The following is a 22,877-nucleotide window of genomic DNA, read 5'->3' on the forward strand; positions in this document are numbered from 1 at the left end:
GTGACCGGCTACTTCATCCTAAATGTGAGAGGGAGCGTTATCGAAAGTCCTTCTTTCCTGCTGCAGTTAGACTGTATAACCAGCACTGTCCAAAACGGAGAACGACCCAAACAGTGAACTGATAGATCCAAAGTTGTGATAGTCCGGTTATATCTTTTTTTTTTCCCCCCCCCCCGTATATGTACCTACCTACTGTAAATGTAATGCCCTTATGCATCTGTACTTGTTCCTGCCTTGCTGCTGTAATGCTCTGAATTTCCCCATGGTGGGACGATTAAAGGATTATCTTATATTTATGATTTTTGTCAGGATCTACTTCCACCATTCGCAGTAGTTTTTTTTTGAGCATATATTCACCGGATGGTCTGCCATCCATATTTTCTGGAGGGGCACATTAACCTAAATATACATATTATATATACTTTTTGTCCTCATATAGTGGTATTAAAAGTGCGCCCTCTTGTTTAATTCAGAAAAAAAAAAAAAAGACAAACCTGTGTCTGCCTCGTACAGAAATGAAGCTTAATTGGTGTTAGGTTGGTGACAGTAGGTAGGTGTAGACCACAGGGGAGGAATCAACTATTTTTTGTTGTATCATTAGAGTCAGCCTCCTGTCGACAAAAGTCAACACCTATGGTCTCCTACGTACCTCATTGAAACATAAATCCCACTTATGAACTTTGCAAAGGAGAGCACTAAAGCCTTCAAGGTAGAAGAGTTGTGAGGGAAACAGTTAGCACTGCCTCCCTCAGTGTACAAACTCTACAGTTCAACAGACTCAATGTTATATTTTACCTTCTAACTATTGTCCTATTTTTCTTCAGTTGATAAAGATCTGATGAAACCTGTAAAACAGTATGAAAAACATTTCATAATGCAGACCAAAAATGTATCACATCGAAGATTATCAGATTTCGCACTTGAACAAACTTAACCAAAGTATGGATACACTTTACGTCTTCACCTACCTATATGCACTGCCAACAAGAAAGCAGGCCTCAGCAAAATATTTTTATATTTCATAGCTTATTTTCTCGCTTTCAGTGCTTGATGGTGGTTTTAGGAACAATACCTAGAATAGTAGAGCTATGTTCCCATTTAGTGAGTTGTTGATGTTTTAGATGTTCTGCAGCATCTCTGCACCACATAGTGGAAGGTAAATTGGTTAAAGTGAACCTGTCAGCAGGATTGTGCACAGTAACCTACAGATACTGTCAGGTTGGCGCCGTTATACTGATTAAAACGATATTTGGGGTGTTGAAATCCGTCTTGTAATTGTTCTTTAATCTTTATTTTCAGTTAATGATATGCTCGTGCTCTGCAGCGCTGTATGGGGGAGGTCTTCATGTGGTGCTCTGATTAGGTATTCATCTGTATGGCTTAAAGGGAATCTGTCACCCCACTTTTGGACTATCAGCTGCCGGCACCGCCATCAGGGGCTTAGGCTAGTTTCACACTAGCGCTTTTGAGCGCAGCGACGGCCTGCGCATGGCCGCCACTAAGCCCTGCCCCCTGCTGCGCCTCCGCCGGTAGCTCCACCTACCGGCGCATGACGCTGCATGCGTCCTGCGTCCCCTATCTTTATCACTGGGGGCGCAGGCCGTGCGCAATATGCGTTTGGCGGCGCATGCGTCCTTTTGACGGTGCGCTGACCTGCGCCAAACGCAACCTGCTGCAGTTTGGTTGCACTCGGCGCACCGTCAAAAAAGCGCATGCGCCACCAAACGCATATTGCGCACGACCTGCGCCCCCAGTGATAAAGATAGGAGACGCAGGATGCATGCAGCATCATGCGCCGGTAAGCGGAGCTACCGGCGGAGGCGCGGCAGGGGGCGGAGCTTAGCGGCGGCCGTGCGCAGGCCGTCGCTGCGCTCAAAAGCGCTAGTGTGAAACTAGCCTTATCTACAGCATTCTGTAATGCTGTAGATAAGCCCCCGATGTAACTTGAAAGAGAAGAAAAAAAAAAAAGAGTTAGATTATACTCAGCCTAGCATTCAGTCCGGTCCGATGGGTGTCGCAGTCCAGTCCATCGCCTCCCATCTTCATACGATGATGTCCTCCTCCTTGCTTCTCCCTCGGCTCCTGTGCAGGTGTACTTTATCTGCCCTGTTGAGGGCTGAGAAGAGTACTGCAGTGCGCAGGTGCTGGACCTCTCTGACCTTTCCCAGCGCATGCACATTGCAGTACTTTACTCTGCCCTCAACAGGGCAGATAAAGTACGCCTACACAGGAGCCGAGGGAAAAGCAGGGAGAAGGACATCATCGTGTGGAGATGGGAGGCGCCGGACCTGACCGCGACACCCACCGCACCTGACCCGGCCCCCCCGGTGAGTATAATCTAACCTGTTTTTCTTATCTTTCAGGTTTCATCAGGGGCTTCTCTGTAATGCTTAATAGTTTCATAAAAAAACACCCCATTTATATTAGTAGAATAAGTACACAGATGTATAACGTTAACAAAATGGGTATATAAGTGGACATAGCAGGACAATCGCAAATCATGTATAAAATATATGAAAAAAAACGCGAAAAAAAGGTCCAATGCAAAGAATTACAAATTTATAACAATAATTTTATTCAAGTATAACAGGATTATAGAACAAAGGTGAAACAGGAGTCAATGATGACCATAGAAAGTACATGGGCAAGAAAATAGGGCATACCAAAGGTACATGGACAAGGGAACGTGCATAATATCTATAAGTATATAATACAAAATTTGAATATTCCACGTAATCCCATATTATTATAGCAACCAGTCACTATGTCCTAAGTAGAAGCCTAAGTGACACTACCTCCGGTGGTGGAACCTGCCACCACTCATGGTATATACTAAATCTAAAGGAACCACCAAATGAATTCACAAAATAATATTACCTTGAGACTGGTCAGTAGTATGAGTCCACCCAGGTATACCCTCCCCGACGCACGTTTCGGCTAGATGGCCTTCATCAAGGGGTATGCGCATTGCAGTACTTTAATCTGCCCTCAACAGGGCAGATAAAGTACGCCTACGCAGGAGCTGAGGGAGAAGGACATCATCGTGTGGAGATGGGAGGCGCCGGACCTGACCGCGACACCCACCGCACCTGACCGCGACACCCACCGCACCTGACCTGGCCCCCCGGTGAGTATAATCTAACGTGTTTTTCTTATCTTTCAGGTTTCATCAGGGGCTTCTCTGTAATGCTGTAGGTAAGCCCCTGATGGCGGTGCCGGCAGCTGATAAAGGGAATCTGTCACCCCATTTTAGCTCTAAGACAAGTCTCTGATCCCTCACTGACCTGCCCCCCTATTTTACATACTGCATAGAAAATTGCTTGAAATAAAATAATTGTAGCATGATGCAGTGGATAATATGAATGTTTTCATTTTATTAAGACAGATGTCTAAATAAAATTAAAACATGCATATTATCCACCGCCGTTGGTGCCTGCCCGATGAATGTGAATTTTTTTTTTCTCTACACAAACAATACAAACAATATTTTATGCAGTATGCAAAACATAGGGCAGGTCACTAAAGGATCATAAGTCATACAGATGAATATGTAAGCAGAGAATCACATTAAGACCCCCCCCCCACAGGCCGCTCCTGAGCACGAGAATCTAATTTACTGAAAACTACAAATACAGATTAAACAACAACCACAAGACAGATTTCATCAACCCAGGTCTCATTTTAATCAGCAAAAAGGCGTTGACCTCACAGTGCCTGTAGTTTACTGAGCACAATCCTGCTGACAGGTTCACTTTAACTGCAGTCTTCTCATTGCAGGCTTTTTTTGTTTTCCAAAGTTTTATTCTTTTTCAAAACAATTTTAGTGGGGAAGGGAAAGCAAAGTTGAAAGAAATACAAAACAGTCAAAACAAAACCAGACAATAAGATCAAGTCGCATCGCGGCATAAATTGACGCAACAAACGTATGATCATACGGTCGTACTATGTTAAAATCAAGTGCAAGCACAAACTAAAATGTAAGGGGCATCTATTGCAGTCATAACAATAGGAGTAATGTATATAATAGAAAAAACGGTATATCACAAATCAAACTGAGTGGCCACTTTGTTAAACAAAAATCCTACCAAACTCATACTAACGGGGGAGGAAAAACGTGGTCCCATTCAGACCATTTCCTGAAGAATTTGTTGAAGTGATCGTTGTGAAGAGCGAATTGTAGCTCATGTGATCTATGCTGATTGATCAGTTTAATTATGTCATTAGAACTAGGCAAAAAATTGGATTTCCAGTGATATGCTAAGGTGTTCTTCGTGACGAGACATATAGGATTGAAAATAGGTCTCAGAGAATGATCTATTTCGTCCAAATTTAATGAAAGCAGGGCCATGCAGGGTGTGAGGTCAAGAGGCTTTCCTATTATTTTATTGATTATAGATGAAGAGATTTGAGACCATAACAATTTTGTCATTGGGCATTCCCAAAAGACATGCAGAATGTCCCCTTTTTGGCCGCATCTTCTCGAAGAAAGTGGGGAGTTTGAGGAACCTATGTGAGCCAGTCTGTTGGGAGTGTAGTTCCTTCTGGAGATAGTTTTATAATGGGTCTCCTGTAGTGGGATGGACATTACAGATTGGTAAGCTCAAGAAAGAGCATCCTCCCAACCTTCAGCAGAGAATGAAGAGTTGAGAGCCTTCTCCCAACTCAACATTGAGGGATTTTTAAGTAATAATGTGTCGCTATTAAAATTATCATATGAAGCTGTGGCTCCAAAAGATCTGATGTTCATGATTGTTCAATTACTTTACAGATGCTTCAGAGAAATTGAATTTTAGGTCCAAAAAGGATTGTATGGTGTCTTTAAGAATTTGGTACTCTAGGAAAGAGAATGAGGAAATATTATATTTTCTCTTGAGAAAAAGAATACTCAAAAATTTGTTTTCGTGGAAGATGTCTCTTAGTTTGAAAATATTGGAATCTGCCCAGATAGGAGACAAGGTACGGTTGACGAGATTTGCTATGAAGGTAAGGGGGAGTTTTTTTTTGGATTTTAATTTGCTGAATTTTTAGTCTTGTTTTTGAGAACTTATTCCAGGCCGTAGCAATGGCCTGGAAGATTGGGTGAGCATTCATGTTGGGGAGGTTATTGGTAATGGCTTTGATAAGTATGGCTTTGGGGTGTACATTGTTATTCAGAGTAGTTTCCAAATCAAGCCAGGCTGGGCTGTGAGAATCGTTTAGTCAGTGAGCGCTGTTTGATTAAAAGCGTGTTATAGTGAGCTGTGATATTGGGTATGCAAATGCCTCCGTGTATTTTTTTTATATATAACATTCTTGTTGCAATTCTTGGCTTCTTATGGCCCCATATAAAGGAATTTATCTGTGATTGCATGTTGGAAAGGTGAATAGAGAATATTGGGAGAGGAAGACATCTAAGTATGTGAAGAAGTTTAGGTATAGTGAACATTTTCATTGTCAAGACCTTCCCCCACCAAGTTAAGTGTTTGGTTTTATAGGTGGCATTATCTTTATTAATGATTTCAGTCATTTTAGTAAGATTAGATTTGACCATCTGTGTAAGGTTATTGGAGATGAGAATACCTAGGTAGGGAAGAGTTTTATTGGTCCAATTAAGAGAAGTAACTGTTTTGATATGAGACTGATTCTTCATTAACGTTTATCGGGAGAATATATGAATTTTGGTGGTTAATTTTAAAGTTAGATATGGCCGAGAATTTGTCACTTTCAAGGATAGTTTCAGGGATGGAGATGCAGGGGTCCGTAAGAGTAAGGAATAAGTCGTCGGCATAGAGGCTAATTTTGTATTGGTGGTTTTGCGTGTCCATACCTTTGATAGAAGGATGGTTTCTAATTCGTTCTGCTAGGGGCTCCATGGCAAGATTGAAAAGGAGAGGAGAAAGGGGGCAACCTTGCCTAGTGCCGTTTTTTTATGAGGAATGCGTCAGATACATGATTATTACAAACTACTCTGGCTTTGGGGGATGAATAAAAAGAGTCATTATGGAGGTTACTAGTGAATCATTGAATCCAAATTTAGTTAGGGTTTCTCGAAGGAAGGGCCAGCTTAATCTATTGAACGCTTTTTCTGCATCGAGCGATATTAAGAGTCATGGGATGTTTGGTAGCATTAGCCCATTTTATGGAGTTTATCAGTCTCCTTGTGGCATCCGCTGGTTGCCTTCCTTTGATAAAGCCTGTCTGATCATTGTGAATAAGCCTAGGGAGAATGGAGCTAAGTCTGTTCGCTAGAATTTAAGAATATAATTTAACATCAGTGTTAAGGAGGGATATGGGTCTAAAATTTTCGATAGCCTCTGGATCTCCTTTGTTTTTAGGTAGAACTGAGATTGAAGCTTCCATAATCTCAGAGGGAAATTGACCTGTATTGGAAGCTTGGTTAAAAGCCAAGGTAAGGTGGGGTGAAAGGATAGTGTTGAAAGTTTTATAATATGTATTGGTGAACCCATCGGGGCCTGGAGATTTGTGGAGGTCGAGCTTGTTGATGGCTTCCTCAATTTCTGATTTGTCTATTGGGGCGGATAAGAACGAGAGGTCATTTTCAGAAAGAAGGGGGAGGTTAATAGATGAGAAGTAATTGGCAATTTCTACTGTATTCTGAGGCGAAGATGTGGGGTTGGTATTTATGTTGTAGAGATTGGCATAAAATTTTGCAAATTCATTTGAAATGTCTTGAGGATGAGAAATTTTGGAGTTTCCTACAAGAGATTTGATTCTGTTTATTTTACTTTGAATTCTACTATTTTTAATTTTGTTGGCCATGTATTTTGTGGGCTTGTTTAGAGAGGTATAGTAATTGAATTTGGATGATCTCCCTGCGGCTTTGTAGGGGGCCGGAATTAGATTCCTAAGGTCAATTCTGAGTTCTGATAGGTCCGATTGATGTTGTGGTGATGGCGAGGGCAAACCAATTATAATGTTCTCTATTTTCCGAATTGATTTTTGGATATTGGAAATTTTTAGGTTATTTTGCTTTTTGTTCTTAGAGGAAATCTCTATTAGAATACCCCTTACCACCGCCTTGTGGGCGCACCAATTTAATAACGGACTGGTGTCTTCTGGCTTGTTCTTTTTAAAATAGTTGATAGCATTTTGTAAGGTAACTTTATGAATGGGATCTGATTAGAGGTATTGGCTGCAGCTGGGTGAGCTAATATATAAGGATGGGTTGTCAGGCATCTGACACAGCCCTGACGAAGAGGGGAGCCCCCCTCGAAACGCGTTGGTTTGCGCCTCTCACGCACCTGTCCTCTGCTCTGTTTGTGACATCACAGCAGTTCTGCCCCCTGACACCGCCGCGTCCTCGCTGTTACTTCCGGCCGGAGTACACGAGGTGCTGGCGTCCTCTCGCTCTCTCACCACACGCGGCACCGCTCATCCTCCCTGTCAGCAGCCATTACTTCGATAGATTGCGGTACTTCACAAGCGGTACAAGTCTATAATAGTGCCACCAGCAGTAAATATTGATTGCAATTCCGTTGTAATAAGTTAATCATCTTTTATCTAGTGCCTTGTTATCGCAGCAGCAGACACTGCTCCTGCTCCGGATTAGCTAGCAGAAACCAGCACAAGCTTCCCATTAGATCTCACTGCCCAATTGGCAGTTTCCGTCATCCACATAGTGGATATAATTCTCCTCTACAGACAAAGTCCCGCTGCACTGGTTATTGTTCCTGCCTACTCCAATTTTTCATCAATTAAAAAGCACAAGTAAGTGCAGACGTGTTCCTTTTGGGACTTGGTGTCCAACTTATGACCTTTATCATTTACTATATTCAACCCTTTTTTTCCTGTACAGCACCGTGGTATTGATCCATGAGCAATTAACTCTGTACTAACGAAATAGAAACGGATAGAAATTTACTAGTGAGTATAGTGTATTCATGAGGTGCAACATGGGTTATTAAAATTATTGGTACTCTAATTTCATTTTTTACTTCATCAGTATCACCAGCTATTACAAGAAAACCATCCCTACATAATTAGGGGTGAAGTACCCACCAGTTAGATACTTGTGACTACATAGAATACTCTATCAATTCCTTCAGTCAAAGTAAGTACCAACAATATCTCATTTATGCAAGCATAATCAAAGATTTCACTTATGCCTATATACATCAGCTCAGTATAGCGCGGTAAGCCCTACTACTACATGCGTTAATCTGATTCACAAACAGGAACTGACACAGTCCTCTCCTCTTACCAGCTGCATCTGAGTTTCTAGTTCCAATCAGGTAGCGCCCGTGTAAACTTTATTCCGGTAATAAAATTTCGTTGAGATGGAGAAGCAGAAATAGAAAAGATTTGCGGCGTCACGGTAGCGATCTCAAATGGAGTCGCACAGAAGTTGTAATGAGGTAAAGACCCGCGAGGGTTTTTGGTGCGATGCCGAAAGATTGCGAAGTGAAAGGAAGACTTAGTAAAGTCCTGTTTAAGGACGCCTGGTTCCACTGCGTCTCGTTAGGGAGCTTGCGAACAGAGACGGGGTCTAGTGGAGACCAGATAAGGACACTTGAAGCTCCAGCAGTAAGAGAAATCGCAGGGGGGATCGCGGAACCTCACAAAGGTAGGTCGCAGCTGTGTCCCGATTTGCTGATATCTACAAAAGGAGGTCGTAGCTGCATCCCGATTATGGAGCTTGCAGAAGGTCACAGCTGTGACCCGATTCTTTGTGGCAAAAGAGGGCCTCTCTGCTTACCAATCAGTTCCGTTCTGTGTCCGCGGTCCTGGTGTGTCTGAGATGTTGATGGTATGTGGTCTGGACCAGGAGGGCCTGTATTTTCAGCTCCGGTCACAGTTACGATGAGGCCGGCAGCCCTGGAAATGAAATCGGCCGCTACCAGCTACTTTAGCCCCCGACTTTGCGGCCTAGCAGCCGTTTTAGGCCTCAATCCTCTGTAGTGCCCTTAAAGGTCTTAAGTCGATTTTTACCGGGCCTCAAGTGATCTCTTGGGTGTCAGAAGTATGTTATGCACAGATTTAGTGCTGAATGGCCTGTTTTAGCCGCTGTGGAAGTCAGTTTAGGGAGGTATACTCTCCAGAGCTCCAAAACCTACATCCACCTCATGTGGGATCTAGGCCATGCCCACTTGCGGGCTTTTTTAACATGTAAGTTTGTGCTACAGTTTTTGTCTCTTTTTGGTATGTTATGTTTTAAATTAGAGGAGTTGTCCAGAAATATGATAAGTCTGCAGTCACTTATGTGATCACAGATTTCAGAATCTCACATTGAGCGCAAAGCACGCTGTCAATCGATGCTGGCAGAGGGTGTTTGTGGTCACATACTTACTTGACATGCTTGGCATTGCTCAATTCTTTTATAGCGAGCGAGACCGCACACGTCTAATCAAAACGTGGCAGGAAGTATGCAAGTCACCTACTTGCACTTACGTGACCGACTACTCTTATCGCCAGCGCTGAAGAATCCTGACAGCGAGCAGAGTGATGGTAGACTTTCATCCCAAAACTGGACACAACTTCCTGAAGCAGCTTGTTTTTGCCCCTTCCTTTTATTTGGCGTTGATAAAACTTTATTGATATAATCACGTATGGACTACATGTGTTTTTAAAGGGTTTCTGCAGTGGAAACTCACTAAAAATGAATTTATGTTCCGCAACTAATGATCTAAGTGGAACTCTACATCAAAAACTCACCATACTCGCAAAAGAAATCATCATCATGTGGTGGATTTTAAACATGCACCGCAAATCAGGTTATGATGGCCACGGGCATGAAATTTCTATAAATTTCATCTGCTTTGTCGGAATTCAACTTTACAGTCATAACTTCTAACCACAAAAAAAAAAAAAAAAATATCAAAGTGCACAGAAGACAAACCGTTTTTATATACCTAGACCAGTGATGGCGAACCTATGGCATGCGTGCCAGAGAGGGCACACAGAGCCCTCAGCTGGCACGCGGCCTTGCCTCACTGATCCGGAGCTGCAGTTTGCTGCCTCTCAGGGTATGTGCACACGCTGCGGGTTCTGCTGCGTTTACATTTCCATTCAAGTCTACCTATTTTCAAAAACGCAGTACACATGCTGCGGATTTGCTGCGGGTTCAAATCCGCAGCATGTCAATTCTTTCTGCGGATTCCACTGCGTTTTGACACCTGCTCCATTGTACAGGTGTCAAAACACAGGTAAAATGCAGGAAAACCGCAAGTCATTTTACCTGCGGATTACCTGCAAATCCACGCGGAAAAATTTGCAGCAGAATCAGCAGAGTGTGCACATACCCTCAGGCTCTCTCACATTGAGCGGCGCGGCTGCGGAGCTGAATGATGATGTCATTCAGCCGCGCCTCTCGATGTGAGAGAGGAAGTGAGAGGAGGGAAGCTGCCGGCGCGTGGAGGCGAGTGTGGCCGCCGTAGTGTGTGTTTGTCAATGATGGGGAGAGGGCCAGTGATGGGGACAGGGCCAGTGATGGCGGTGATGGAGAGAGGGCCAATGATGGCGGTGATGGAATGGGCAATTTCTAAATGAAGGGGATCATGATGGGGCATATTTCTGCATGAAGGGGATCATGATGGGGCATATTTCTGCATGAAGGGGATCATGATGGGGCATATTTCTGCATGAAGGGGATCATGATGGGGCATATTTCTGCATGAAGGGGATCATGATGGGGCATTCGGCACGTGTTGGCACTTCGTCATAAATAATTGGGTTTTAGGTTGCCGTTTGGGCACTCGGTCTCAGAAAGGTTCGCCATCACTGACCTAGACAATGCAATATTTCACAAATTATCCAGTTTGACATGAGGGTGCTTTAACATAATTTTATTTCTATAGTGTCAACATATGACTGGGTGGATCACGGAAATGCGGTAGAGATAGTATAGCTTGACTTTAGCAAAACATTTGATAGAGTATCTCATACTATTTTTATTGAAAACACGACCAAGTATGGGATTGACAAGGCTACGGTTAGGTGGATTCATAAATGGCTCAGTCCTTACTGTTTTACACCATGGATAAATGTCTGTTTCTCCAACAGAAGTAGTGCTGGAGGATTAATCACCTGGATGTGTTGTATTGTGAAGAACCTGACACCGATCTATGGTGGTTTAAACTGAGTCATCTACAAAAGGTTGATACATAAAACAGGATTTTTGGGTTGCTTACCGTAAAATCTTTCTCGGAGCCCTCGTTGGGGGACACAGAGACCATGGGTGTATGCTGCTGCCACTAGGAGGCTGACACTATGCACAAAAAAAGGTTAGCTCCTCCTCCGCAGTGTACACCCCACCGACCGGCAGGTGAATTCCTCAGTTAGTGAGTGAGAAAGCAGTAGGAGAAGTAACAGAATAGATTGAGAACAAACAACTCAACTGTAACCAACAAACAACATAAGAACAGGAGTTGTAGAACATGTGAGGGTGCTGTGTCCCCCAATGAAGGCTCCGAGAAACAGATTTTACGGTAAGCAACCCAAAAATCCTGTTTTCTCGTTCGCCTTATTGGGGGACACAGAGCATGGGACGTCCCAAAGCAGTCCCTGGGGTGGGAAACAAACTTCCATCAGGCCAGTGGACTCACCACCGCAGCCTGCAGAATCCTTCTACCTAGGCTGGCGTCCGCCGAAGCGTAGGTGTGGACTCTGTAGAATTTCACAAACATGTGAACCGAAGACCACGTTGCAGCTTTGCAAAGCTGCAGCGCGGAAGCTCTGTGGTGCACCGCCCAGGAGGCACCCACCGCCCAGTGCGCTCTGATCCCTGGAGGAGCCACTCGATGCTTGACCCGGTATGCCTCCAAAATTGCCGATCTGATCCAACGAGCAATAGTGGCCTTTGAGGCTGGGTGCCCTTTTCTCCCCCCATCAGGAATGATGAATAGAGAGTCCGACTTTTGCAAGGAAGTCATCCTAGCTAGATAGACTCTCAATGCCCTGACTAAGTCCAGCTTGTTCAAGGACCTCTCCCGAGGATGAGCTGGACTCGGACAGAAGGATGGCAGAACAATGTCCTCGTTGAGGTGAAACGAGGATACCACCTTCGGAAGAAAAGAGGGCGGAGGCCGCAGAACTACCTTGTCCTGATGAAGCACCAAAAAGGGAGAGCGGCAAGAAAGAGCCGCCAATTCCGACACCCGCCGGATGGAAGTAATGGCCACCAGAAAGGCCACTTTCCAAGAGAGGAAAGAAAGGGGAACGTCCCTGAGCGGTTCAAAAGGAGAACCTTGCAGAACCTCAAGGACCAGGTTAAGGTCCCAAGGATCCACGGGAGCACGGTACGGAGGAACCGTGTGGGCCACCCCCTGAAGAAAGGTTTTGACCTGGGGCCGGGAGGCCAGCGTCCTCTGAAATAAAACGGACAGAGCCGAAACTTGACCCTTCAAAGAACTGAGGGCAAGCCCCGCATCCAGCCCTGCCTGAAGGAACGCCAGAACAGAAGGGAGTGAAAAAATCATGGGCGCGACGTCATTGGTTTCACACCAGGAGAAATAGGCTTTCCAAGTACGATAATAGATCTTGGAAGAAGAAGGCTTTCTGCACGGATCATGGTATGAATTACTCGATCGGAGAATCCTGCCCGTTTCAAAACCTCGGTCTCAACAGCCACGCCGTTAAATTGAGCGACCGAGAATTGGGGTGGCAAATCGGGCCTTGAGACAGCAGATCTGCCCTGTCGGGAAGCTGCCAGGGGGCGTCCGCGAGAAGGTTGACAATGTCCGCGAACCAAGACCTTCTGGGCCAATTTGGGGCAATGAGGATGACTGGGATCCCCTTCTGCTTTGCCACCGCCAGAGGATCCCGGGACCTGGAGACAAACTGAGGGACTTTTCTGTTGAGGCGAGACGCCAGCAGGTCTACGTCCGGGGTTCCCCACAGACGGCAGAGCAGGTGAAACACCTCCGGATGTAGGGACCATTCTCCCGCTGCGAGACCCTCATGGCTGAGAAAATCGGCGGCCCAGTTGTCCACGCCGGGAATATGAACCGCGGAAATCGTAGGAACAGATATCTCTGCCCATTGAAGAATTCTGGACACCTCCGCCAGGGCCGAGACACTCCGTGTCCCTCCCTGGCGGTTGATATATGCCACCGCTGTGGCATTGTCTGTCTGAATCCTGATCGGCAGACCCTTGAGGCGCCTTTCCCAGTGGACGAGAGCCAGATGAATCGCTCGTATCTCTAGGACATTTATTGGCAGAGCCGATTCCTGAGCCGACCATCGACCCTGAACAGTGTGATTGCGGAACACTGCCCCCCCAGCCGAGGAGGCTGGCGTCCGTCGTGACAATCTGCCAGTGGACGGGAAGAAAGGATCGACCCAAGAGAATGAGGGGAGACGTCAACCACCAGTTGAGAGACTGCTTGATCCGGCATGAAAGACGAACAGGACGATCCAGAGATAGAGCCGACCTGTTCCACCTGAACAGAATGGCCTGCTGAAGGGGTCTGGCGTGAAATTGGGCAAAGGGAACTGCCTCTATCGCCGCCACCATCTTCCCCAGGACCCTCATGGCTGTCCGGAGGGACGGAGATCGCGCGAACTGCAATGATCGCACACCCTGCTGCAGGGAAAGAATCTTCTCTTGTGGGAGAAAGACCCTTGCCCGACGAGTGTCGAACAGAAGGCCCAGAAACACAAGGCGTTGAGTCGGGACCAGACAGGATTTTTTCCTGTTGACGATCCACCCAAGACTGGACAGGGTGGCTAGAACTATCGTCAAACTTAGGTGGGCCTGTTGAAAGGAGGGAGCTTTGATCAGAATGTCGTCGAGGTACGGAAAAAGAACGAGACCTCTGATCCTCAACAGGGCCATCAACGCAGCCATAATCTTCGTGAAGACTCTGGGAGCGGTGGCGAGCCCGAAAGGCAGCGCGACAAACTGGTAATGTTCATGGCGAACCGCAAACCGCAGGAACTTCTGATGTCCGGGAAATATGGGCACATGTAGATAGGCATCCTGAATGTCTATCGAACACAGGAATTCCTGCTCCTCCATGGAAGCGATGACCGAGCAAGCCGACTCCATCCTGAAATGTCGAAGGCGGACTCTCTTGTTGAGTAGCTTGAGATCTAAGATGGGTCGGACTGCCCCGTTCTTTTTCGGCACCACAAACAGGTTCGAATAAAACCCTGTGAATCGTTCGGATTCGGGAACGGGCACAATTACCCCGGAACTGAGAAGAGAGGCGATGGCCGAAACAAATCCCGGGATTAAGGCCAGATCTCTTGGCGGATGGGATTGGAAGAAACGATCCCGTGGCAGAGAAAGGAACTCGATCTTGTATCCTGTCGACACAACGTCCCTGACCCAAGCGTCCTCCACTGAGGCGAGCCAGACGTCGCTGAAGAAAAGGAGTCGACCTCCCAACTGAAAAGGACCCCTTGGAGACCGACGATAGTCATGCAGAAGTAGACCGTCCAGATCTAGATCTGGATGATCGGCCCTGGGAAGAGTGCGACCGCCATGACGGAGTGGGTCTGAAAGAAACCTTCCTTTCCTGGCGAGCTTGTGGTCTTTACTGGTTGGAAGGGTTTTCCGCCGCATTGAAACGGCGGAAAGTCCAAAAGGGACGAAACGGACGCCTTGGAGGAGGTCTGCGAGGCTTGGATTAAGGGAGAAGAGAACTCGTCCCCCCCGGTAGCGTCCTTAATAATCTGGTCCAATTGGGACCCAAAGAGGCGCACTCCCTGAAAAGGCATATTAGTCAGAGACTTTTTAGAGGACAAGTCCGCCTGCCAGGCCTTGAGCCAAATTGTACGTCGGATCGCCACGACGTTGCTTGACGCCTGAACCGCGCAGGAGGCGGCATCCAGGGAAGCAGAAAGCAGATAATCCCCCGCATGGGAAATCTGATTGACGAGATCGGCCAGGTGCTCGGGTTGAGCTTTATCCAGGATGCCCTGACGAAGATCCTCTGCCCAAGTAGCTACCGCCTTTGCTGCCCAAGATGAAGCAAAGACTGGACATACCGCCGCTGATGCCGCTTCAAAGGCAGACTTTGCTAGAGATTCTATGATCCTGTCGTTAGAATCTTTCAGAGACGCCACACCCGACAACGGGAGAACCGTGTTGGTAGAAAGTCTGGACACGGGAGGGTCCACTGAGGGAGAAGCGGACCAGTTATCCAAGAGCTCTTTAGCAAACGGATAGAGCACGCCGAGACGCTTTCCTCTTTGAAAGCGTCTGGTAGGATCATCCCTCTCCTTGGTAAAAATCTTTCCAAACTCTGAATGGAAGGGAAACACCCTGGATGGTGTTTCCGCCCATCTGAACGAAACCTCCTGATCTGAGAATTTCGCAGGGGCGTCAGTGATGTCGAAGGTATGGTGAATCGCGGCAATGAGGTTCTGCACCGTAACCGTCATGCTCGCATCCTGGTCCGAATCCAGCTCTAAAACCCCTTCAGATTCCGAAAGCGCTTCGCCTGACTCGGGAGACGAGGCCCAAGAGGGAGACTGCTGGGGACCGTGGGGTGAGGTAGGACGAGGAGAGGACTCCGCCTGGAGATCCTGCCTGGGCCTCTTGCGACTGACGCTGGCTGGCTCAGATGGGACGTCCTGAGACGTGCTGATTCCCGCCGAAGCTCCCAAGGGCAACTTATCCAGAACGGCTACTAGGGACTGAGACACCTTGTTGAGGTCTGCCACCGACTGATAGAGAGGAGGCCCAGCCCGGCATGGGGGGCTCACTCACCACTGGAGCTATGGATGGCTCCTGAGCGGCGTCGGGCTGAATTGGATTGCTACAGTCCAGGCAGAGGGGAGTGGACTGACCTGAGGGGTAGTTTGCGATTGCAGGACGAGCAGGCAAAGAACTTCACTAGCGTGCTAGGGGGAGCCGCAGAGCGGGTACGATCAGACTTAGCGTAAGACATAGTGAAAAATGAGGCAGTGCCGGCCGGTTGGGGGACAGAAGGCAGAGAAGGGTGTCAGTCTGCAAATGCAGAGCTACTCACGGTCCGGTGTCCCCAGAAGGTGACGCTGTCTGATCTGTCTGCAGGATGCGCCAGGCCAAACCGGCTGAAACAGAACCAAGTGGACGATATTCGGCAGGGAATGAGGTCCGGCTGGCAGGCTGAAAAGATGGCGACCCCCGGAGGAAAGAGCACGCTCCCAGAGAAGGAAGAAGGGCGGAGCTCGCCGCAGAGATCCCCTCAGCACCGCCCGCCGACCAATGGCAGACAGGTGCAAGGAAAGGGGGCTGGGAGGGCCTAAGACGGGCGGGAGAAAAGCCCGCTTAGAAGAAAGGGGCAGGTGGCGTGGCCGCGACGCAGAGGGAGGCCCGAAAGAAGCCGGGGCCTAAATTAATAGCGCCGGCCGCCTGTCAGCAGGGGGTCGGCGCGGAAGCGCGCCGCAACACCGGCCCACGTCCCTGCTCAGAGCTACCCGACTCCTGCGCCACCCCTGCCGAGATGGAAAAAGGGAGGGGGAGAAGCGCAGAACGAGGCCCGTGAAAACCCGGGGCCTGCATGGATGCGGAGACCGTGGGGGATGCGGGGTGCGCATGGACCCTAACGTGGTCCCCCTGGCGACCGCTCCAAGAGAAAACGCCGGGGGACCGCCTAGACTGAGGGGGCCTTACAATAAAGGTACCTGAAAATCCCGCGCAGTCTGTCTCTATGAAATCCGCGCCTCATCCAAACTTCAGGCTCTGGTAGGCGAGAGGGTGGGAGGCTGGGGGGCAAGGACCGTCAGTGCGGCTGGCACCTACTTGTGCGAGGCTCCTGGTCCTGCTCCGGAGACCTATGAGGATACGGGGTGGCAGTACACGCCGTACTCAGTCTCTTTGTGGGAGTACGGATGTGACTGTTCACTCCGTATCCCTCCGGAACCTGTAAAGAAACGATGCACACTGAGGTAGATATGGGTCTAATAAAAGACCCGTGTCCACCTCCTACTGACACTAAGCTAAACTGAGGAATTCGCCTGCCGGTCGGTGGGGTGTACACTGCGGAGGAGCTAACCTTTTTTTGTGCATAGTGTCAGCCTCCTAGTGGCAGCAGCATACACCCATGGTCTCTGTGTCCCCCAATAAGGCGAACGAGAAAATGAGAACAATGGGGATAGGGGAAAATATGTGTAAGTGGGCTAAGAGCTGGCTCAGTGATCAGAAACAAAAGGTGGTTATTAATGGAGCACACTCGGACCGGGTCACAGTTAGCAGTGGGGTACCACAGGGGTCAGTTTTGGGCCCGCTTCTTTTTAACATTTATTAATGACCTTGTAGGGGGTATAGAGAGTAGAATTTCAATATTTGCAGATGACACGAAACTCTGCAGGGTAATCAATACAGAGGAGGACAATTTTATATTACAGGAGGATTTATGTAAACTAGAAGCTTGGGCTGACAAATGAGCTTTAATTGGGATAAATGTAAGGTCATGCACTTGGGTAGAACAAGCAAGATGTATAATTATGTGCTTAATTGTAAAACACTGGGCAAAAGTGGCCAGTGTCAGGCAGCTGCTGCAAAGGCAAATAAAATAATGGGATGCATTAAAAGAGGCATAGATGCTCATGAGGAGAACATAATTTTACCTCTATATAAGTCACTAGTTCGACCACACTTAGAATACTGTGTATAGTTCTGGTCTCGGGTGTATAAGACAGACATAGCTGAACTGGAGCGGGTGCAGACAAGAGCGACCAAGGTTATTAGGGAACTGGGGGGTCTGCAATACCAAGACAGGTTATTACACTTGGGGTTATTTAGTTTGGAAAATCGAAGGCTTAGGGGTGATCTTATTACAATGTATAAATATATGCGGGGATAAAACAAAGACCTTTCTAATGATCTTTTATCTCTTAGACCTGTGACGGGGACAAGGGGGCATCCTCTACGTCTGGAGGAGAGAAGGTTAAAGCATACTCTCAGACACGGATTCTTTACTGTAAGAGCAGTGAGACTATGGAACTCTCTGCCATATGATGTTGTAATAAGTGATTCCCTACTAAAATTTAAGAAGGGCCTGGATGCCTTTCTTGTAAAGTATAATATTACAGGGTATATACACTAGTTTCCTTAATATTGCGTTGATCCAGGGAGCTAGTCTGACTGCCGTATGTGGAGTCGGGAAGGAATTTTTTTCCCTAATGTGAAGCTTACTGTTTGCCACGAGGTTTTTTTGCCTTCCTCTGGATCAACATGTTAGGGAAAGTTAGGATAGGATATGGGTTGAACTAGATGGACTTAACGTCTTCATTCAACCTTAACCCCTTCACTACCAAGGGTGGTTTGCACGTTAACTCCCGGGCCAATTTTTACAATTCTGACCACTGTCCTTTTATGAGGTAATAACTCTGAAACGCTTCCATGGATCTCAGTGATTCTCACATTGTTTTCTCGTGACATATTGTACTTCATGTTAGTGGTAAAATTACATTCAAATAACTTGTGTTTATTTGTGAAAAAAAAACAAATTTGGTGAAAATTTCGCAATTTTCCAACTTTGAATTTTTATGCCCTTAAATCACAGAGATACAGCACACAAAAAACTTAAGTAACATTTCCCACATGTTTACTTATCAGCACAATGTTGGAACCAAATTTTTTTTTGTTAGGAAGTTATAAGGGTTAAAAGTTGACCAACGATTTCTCATTTTTGCAACACCATTTTATCTTTACGGACCACATCACATTTGAAGCCACTTTGAGGGGTCTATATGATAGAAAATCCCCAAAAGTGACAGCATTCTAAAAACTGTACCCCTTAAGGTGCTCAAAACCACATTCAAGAAGTTTATTAACCCTTCAGTTGCTTCACAGGAATTTTTTGAATATTTAAAAAAAATGAACATTTAACTTTTTTTCACAAAAAAAATACTTCAGGTTCAATTTTTTTATTTTACCAAGGGTAACAGGAGAAATTGGACTGCAAAAGTTATTGTGCAGTTTGTCCTGAGTACGCTGATACCTGATATGTGGGGAGGGGGGGGGGGGACCACTGTTTCAGTGCATGGCAGAGATCAGAAGGGAAGGAACGCTGTTTGACACTTTTTCAATGCAAAATTGGCTGGAATTCAGATCGGACGCCATGTCACGTTTGGAGAGCCCCTGATGTACCTAAACAGTGGAAACCCCCCACAAGTGACCCCATTTTGGAAACTAGACCCCCCCCCCCCCAAGGAACTTATCTAGATGTGTGGTGAGAACTTTGAACCCCCAAAGGCTTCACAGAAGTTTATAACGTACAGCCGTACAATTAAAAAATCATTTTTTCCACAGAAATGATCTTTTCACCCTCAATTCTTATTTTTCCAAGGGTAACAGGACCCTAAAAGTTATTGTGCAATTTGTCCTGAGTACGCCGACACCCCATATGTGGGTGTAAACAACTATTTGGGCGCATGGCAGAGTTCGGAAGGGAAGCAGCGCCATTTGACGTTTTTGGCTGGAATTGAGATCGGACACCATGTCGTGTTTGGAAAGCCCCTGATGTACCAAAACAGCAGAACCCCCCCCCCACAAATGACACCATTTTGGAAACTAGACCCCCCAAGGAACTTATCTAGATGTGTGGTGAGCACTTTGAACCCCCAAGGGCTTCACACAAGTTTATAATGCCCGGGCGTGAAAATAAAAAAATCGTATTTTTTCCACAAACATGATCTTTTAGTCACCAATTTTTTTTATTTTCCCAAGGGTACCAGGAGAAATTGGATCCCAAAAGTTGTTGTCCAATTTGTCCTGAGTACGCTGATACCTCATATGTGGGAGAAAACTACTGTATGGGTATACGTCGGGGCTCGGAAGGGAAGTAGTGACGTTTTGGAATGCAGACTTTGATGGAATGGTCTGCGGGTGTCATGTTGCCTTTGGAGAGCCCCTGATGTACTAAACAGTGGAAATCCCCCACAAATGACACCATTTTGGAAACTAGACCCCCCCACGGAACTTATCTAGATATGTGGTGAGCACTTTGAACCCCCAAGTGCTTCACAGAAGTTTATAACGCCCGGGCGTGAAAATAAAAAAATCATTTTTTTTCCACAAAAATAATATTTTTGCCCCCAATTTTTTATTTTCCTAAGGGCAACATGAGAAATTGGACCCCAAAAGTTGTTTTGCAATTTGTCCTGAGTAGGCTAATACCCCATATGTGGGGGTAAAACACTGTTTGGGCGCATGGCAGAGCTTGGAAGGGAAGGAGCACCATTTGATTTTTCAACGCAGAATTGGCTAGAATTGAGATCAGACGCCATGTTGCATTTGGAGAGCACCTGATGTGCCCAAACAGTGGAAACCCCCCCAATTCTAACTCCAACTCTAACCCCAACACACCCCTAACCTCAGCCCTAACCCAAATAGGAAAATGGAAATAAATACATTTTTTTAATTTTATTATTTTTCCCTAACTAAGGAGGCGATAACGGGGGGGGGTTTGCTTTACTATTTATGGCGGTTTTTATATTTGTCAGCTGTCATAGGCTAAAAGACCCTTTTTATTGTAAAAATAGTTTTTGCATCACCACATATTGAGAGCTATAATTTTTCCATATTTTGACCCACCGAGTCATGTGAGGTCTTATTTTTTGCGGGACGAGTTGACGTTTTTATTGGTATCATTTTCGGGCACGTGACATATTTTGATCGCTTTTTATTCCGATTTTTGGGATGCAGAATGAACAAAAACCAGCGTTTCATGAATTTCATTTGGGGGGGTGCGTTTACACCGTTCTGCGTGCGGTAAAATTGAAAAAGCGGTTTTATTCTTCGGGTCAGTACGGTTACAGCGTTACCTCATTTAGGTCGTTTTTGTATGTTTTAGTGCTTTTATGAAATGAAAACAATTTTATATAAAAAAATAATTATCTTTGCATTGCTTTATTCTGCGAGCTATAACTTTTTTTATTTTTTCGCTGATGATGCTGTGTGGCGGCTCGTTTTTTGGGGGACAAGATGACGTTTTCAGCGTTACCATGGATATTTATATGCATCTTTTTGATCGTGCGTTGTTCCACTTTTTGTTCGGCGGTATGATAAAACATTTTTTGCTTCGTTTTTTATTTTTATTTTTTAAGGGGTTAACTAATGGGACAGTTTTATAAGGCGGGTCGTTACGGACGCGGCGATACCAAATGTGTACTTTTATTTTTTTTTATTTCCAAAAAATGAATTAGGGAATATTTTTTTTTTAAAATTTATTTAGCGATTTTTTAAAAATTATTTTTACATTTTTTTTTTTTACTTTATTAGGTTGTCCCAGGGGGGACATCGCTGAACTGTCACATCACAGATCACTGACAGATCAGCGATCTGTCACAGGCATAGACGCAGACTTCCTCATGTCTGCGCTTTGCAGGCACTGAGGAAGTCCGCTCCCTGCAGGCCCCCCAAAGGTCCCTGTCGCCATCTTGGATTCGGGGACCTGCAGGGATGGAGCCCCCCTGCAGCAGCGCTGCACATTGCGCTGCTGTGGGGGGGCTCAAGGAAGCACGGAGGGAGCCCCCTCCCTGCCGATGCTTCCCTTTAACCCCCGGTACACAGCGATCGTGTTTGATCGCTGTGTTCAAGGGGTTAGGGGAGGTCCGTGACCACCCCTGACAGCTGTGATAATCAGCTGACATGTGGGCACCGCTGATCACTATGACGAAATATTCCGTCCATGGGACTTAGGTCCCAGGTCCCATGGACGGAATATTATGTCCATTGTAGAAAAGGGGTTCATAACTATGTTACGAGACTTGTGAACAGACCAATCACAAAACCTGACTGTGGTGGTTAGACGATACTGAATCTGTATTACCTTATGTTTTGAGAGGACCAACATTATATTTAATACAGCTTCTAACCAGGCAGCAATATTCTAGTACTCACACGCCCTCCTCTTGTCTGTGCAATGGACAGGAACAGAAATGGAGTCCAAACTGTGACAATTTGTGAGAAAGTTGCAGTGGCGACAATGTGCAATGAATGGTTGTCCATTGCTTGCAACAGCACCCATGTCACACAGAGCCGTTGGGAAGGAGGGAACATATTTCAAAACATATATTGGCAAAGTCCTTTTTATCAATAGTATTTTTCGACGTTCTACAACCTTTCCTAGGGCCTTGATGGGAGACAAATGGGCATTATCTTTCTTCCAGGGATCGGTGACTGCCAGATATTCTATGAGGCATCTCCTAACATCCAGGTCGTGCAGTTTCTCTTCCTTCTCGTTAGCTGGGTTAGGGAGGAAGGATGGGAGGACTATCTCCTGTGTCCTATGAAAGCTAGAAACTACCTTAGGTAAGTACGTTGGATCAGGTCTAAGTATTACCCTATCCTCTTTGAACTGTAAATAAGGAGGACGCCTAGATAATGCCTGGATATCGCTTACTCTGCGAGCTGATGTTAGAGCTACCAGGAAGGCTATTTTGAGGGACAGGTTTTTTATGGAAGCCGATGAGATAGGTTCGAATGGGGTTTCCGTCATAGCAGAGAGGACTAGGTTCAAGTCCCACGGCATGAATCTATCATTCACTATTGGTCTGGTTCTACCTGCCGCCTTAATGAACCTGCTGACCCAGTAATTATCAGCGATGTTGCAGCTAAAAAGGGCCCCCAAGGCTGATACTTGTACTTTAAGGGTACTGGTAGAAAACCCCATGTCCAGACCTTTCTGTACTGTTTCTCAGAATCTAGGATTAGGCCCAAGAATTGTTGGACTCTCATCGGTTGCAACCGAGATTTTTTGATGTTCAGCAACCATCCTAACCGCTCTAGGGCAGACATTGCCCTTTGTAGCTGTTCCAAACAATGGTTCGCCGTTTTGCCTACAATAAGAAAATCGTCCAGGTAGGGGACCACCAGAATGTCAGATTCACGTAGATGGGCCATGACCTCCGCTATCACTTTAGTAAATACTCGGGGGGCGACTGCCACACCAAAGGGAAGGGCCGCATATTGGAAATGTCGAACTAGAATCATAGAATCGTAG

General features: G+C 46.1%; 1 protein-coding gene across 4 annotated transcripts in view; it reads right to left on the reverse strand.

Moving 5' to 3' along the window:
- Positions 1–22,877, reverse strand: part of WDR76 (WD repeat domain 76) — a 286,518-nt gene that overhangs the window by 211,705 nt on the left and 51,936 nt on the right. For all 4 annotated transcript variants that reach the window (XM_073569001.1, XM_073569000.1, XM_073568999.1 and 1 more), the window contains exon 7: positions 796–845. In XM_073569001.1, the coding sequence (XP_073425102.1) occupies positions 796–845 (50 nt within the window). The remainder of the gene's footprint in view (positions 1–795; positions 846–22,877) is intronic.

Source organism: Dendrobates tinctorius, unplaced genomic scaffold (genome assembly GCF_039654945.1).
Source record: "Dendrobates tinctorius isolate UK_male_01 unplaced genomic scaffold, ASM3965494v1 ptg000022l, whole genome shotgun sequence".
Taxonomy (NCBI): domain Eukaryota; kingdom Metazoa; phylum Chordata; class Amphibia; order Anura; family Dendrobatidae; genus Dendrobates; species Dendrobates tinctorius.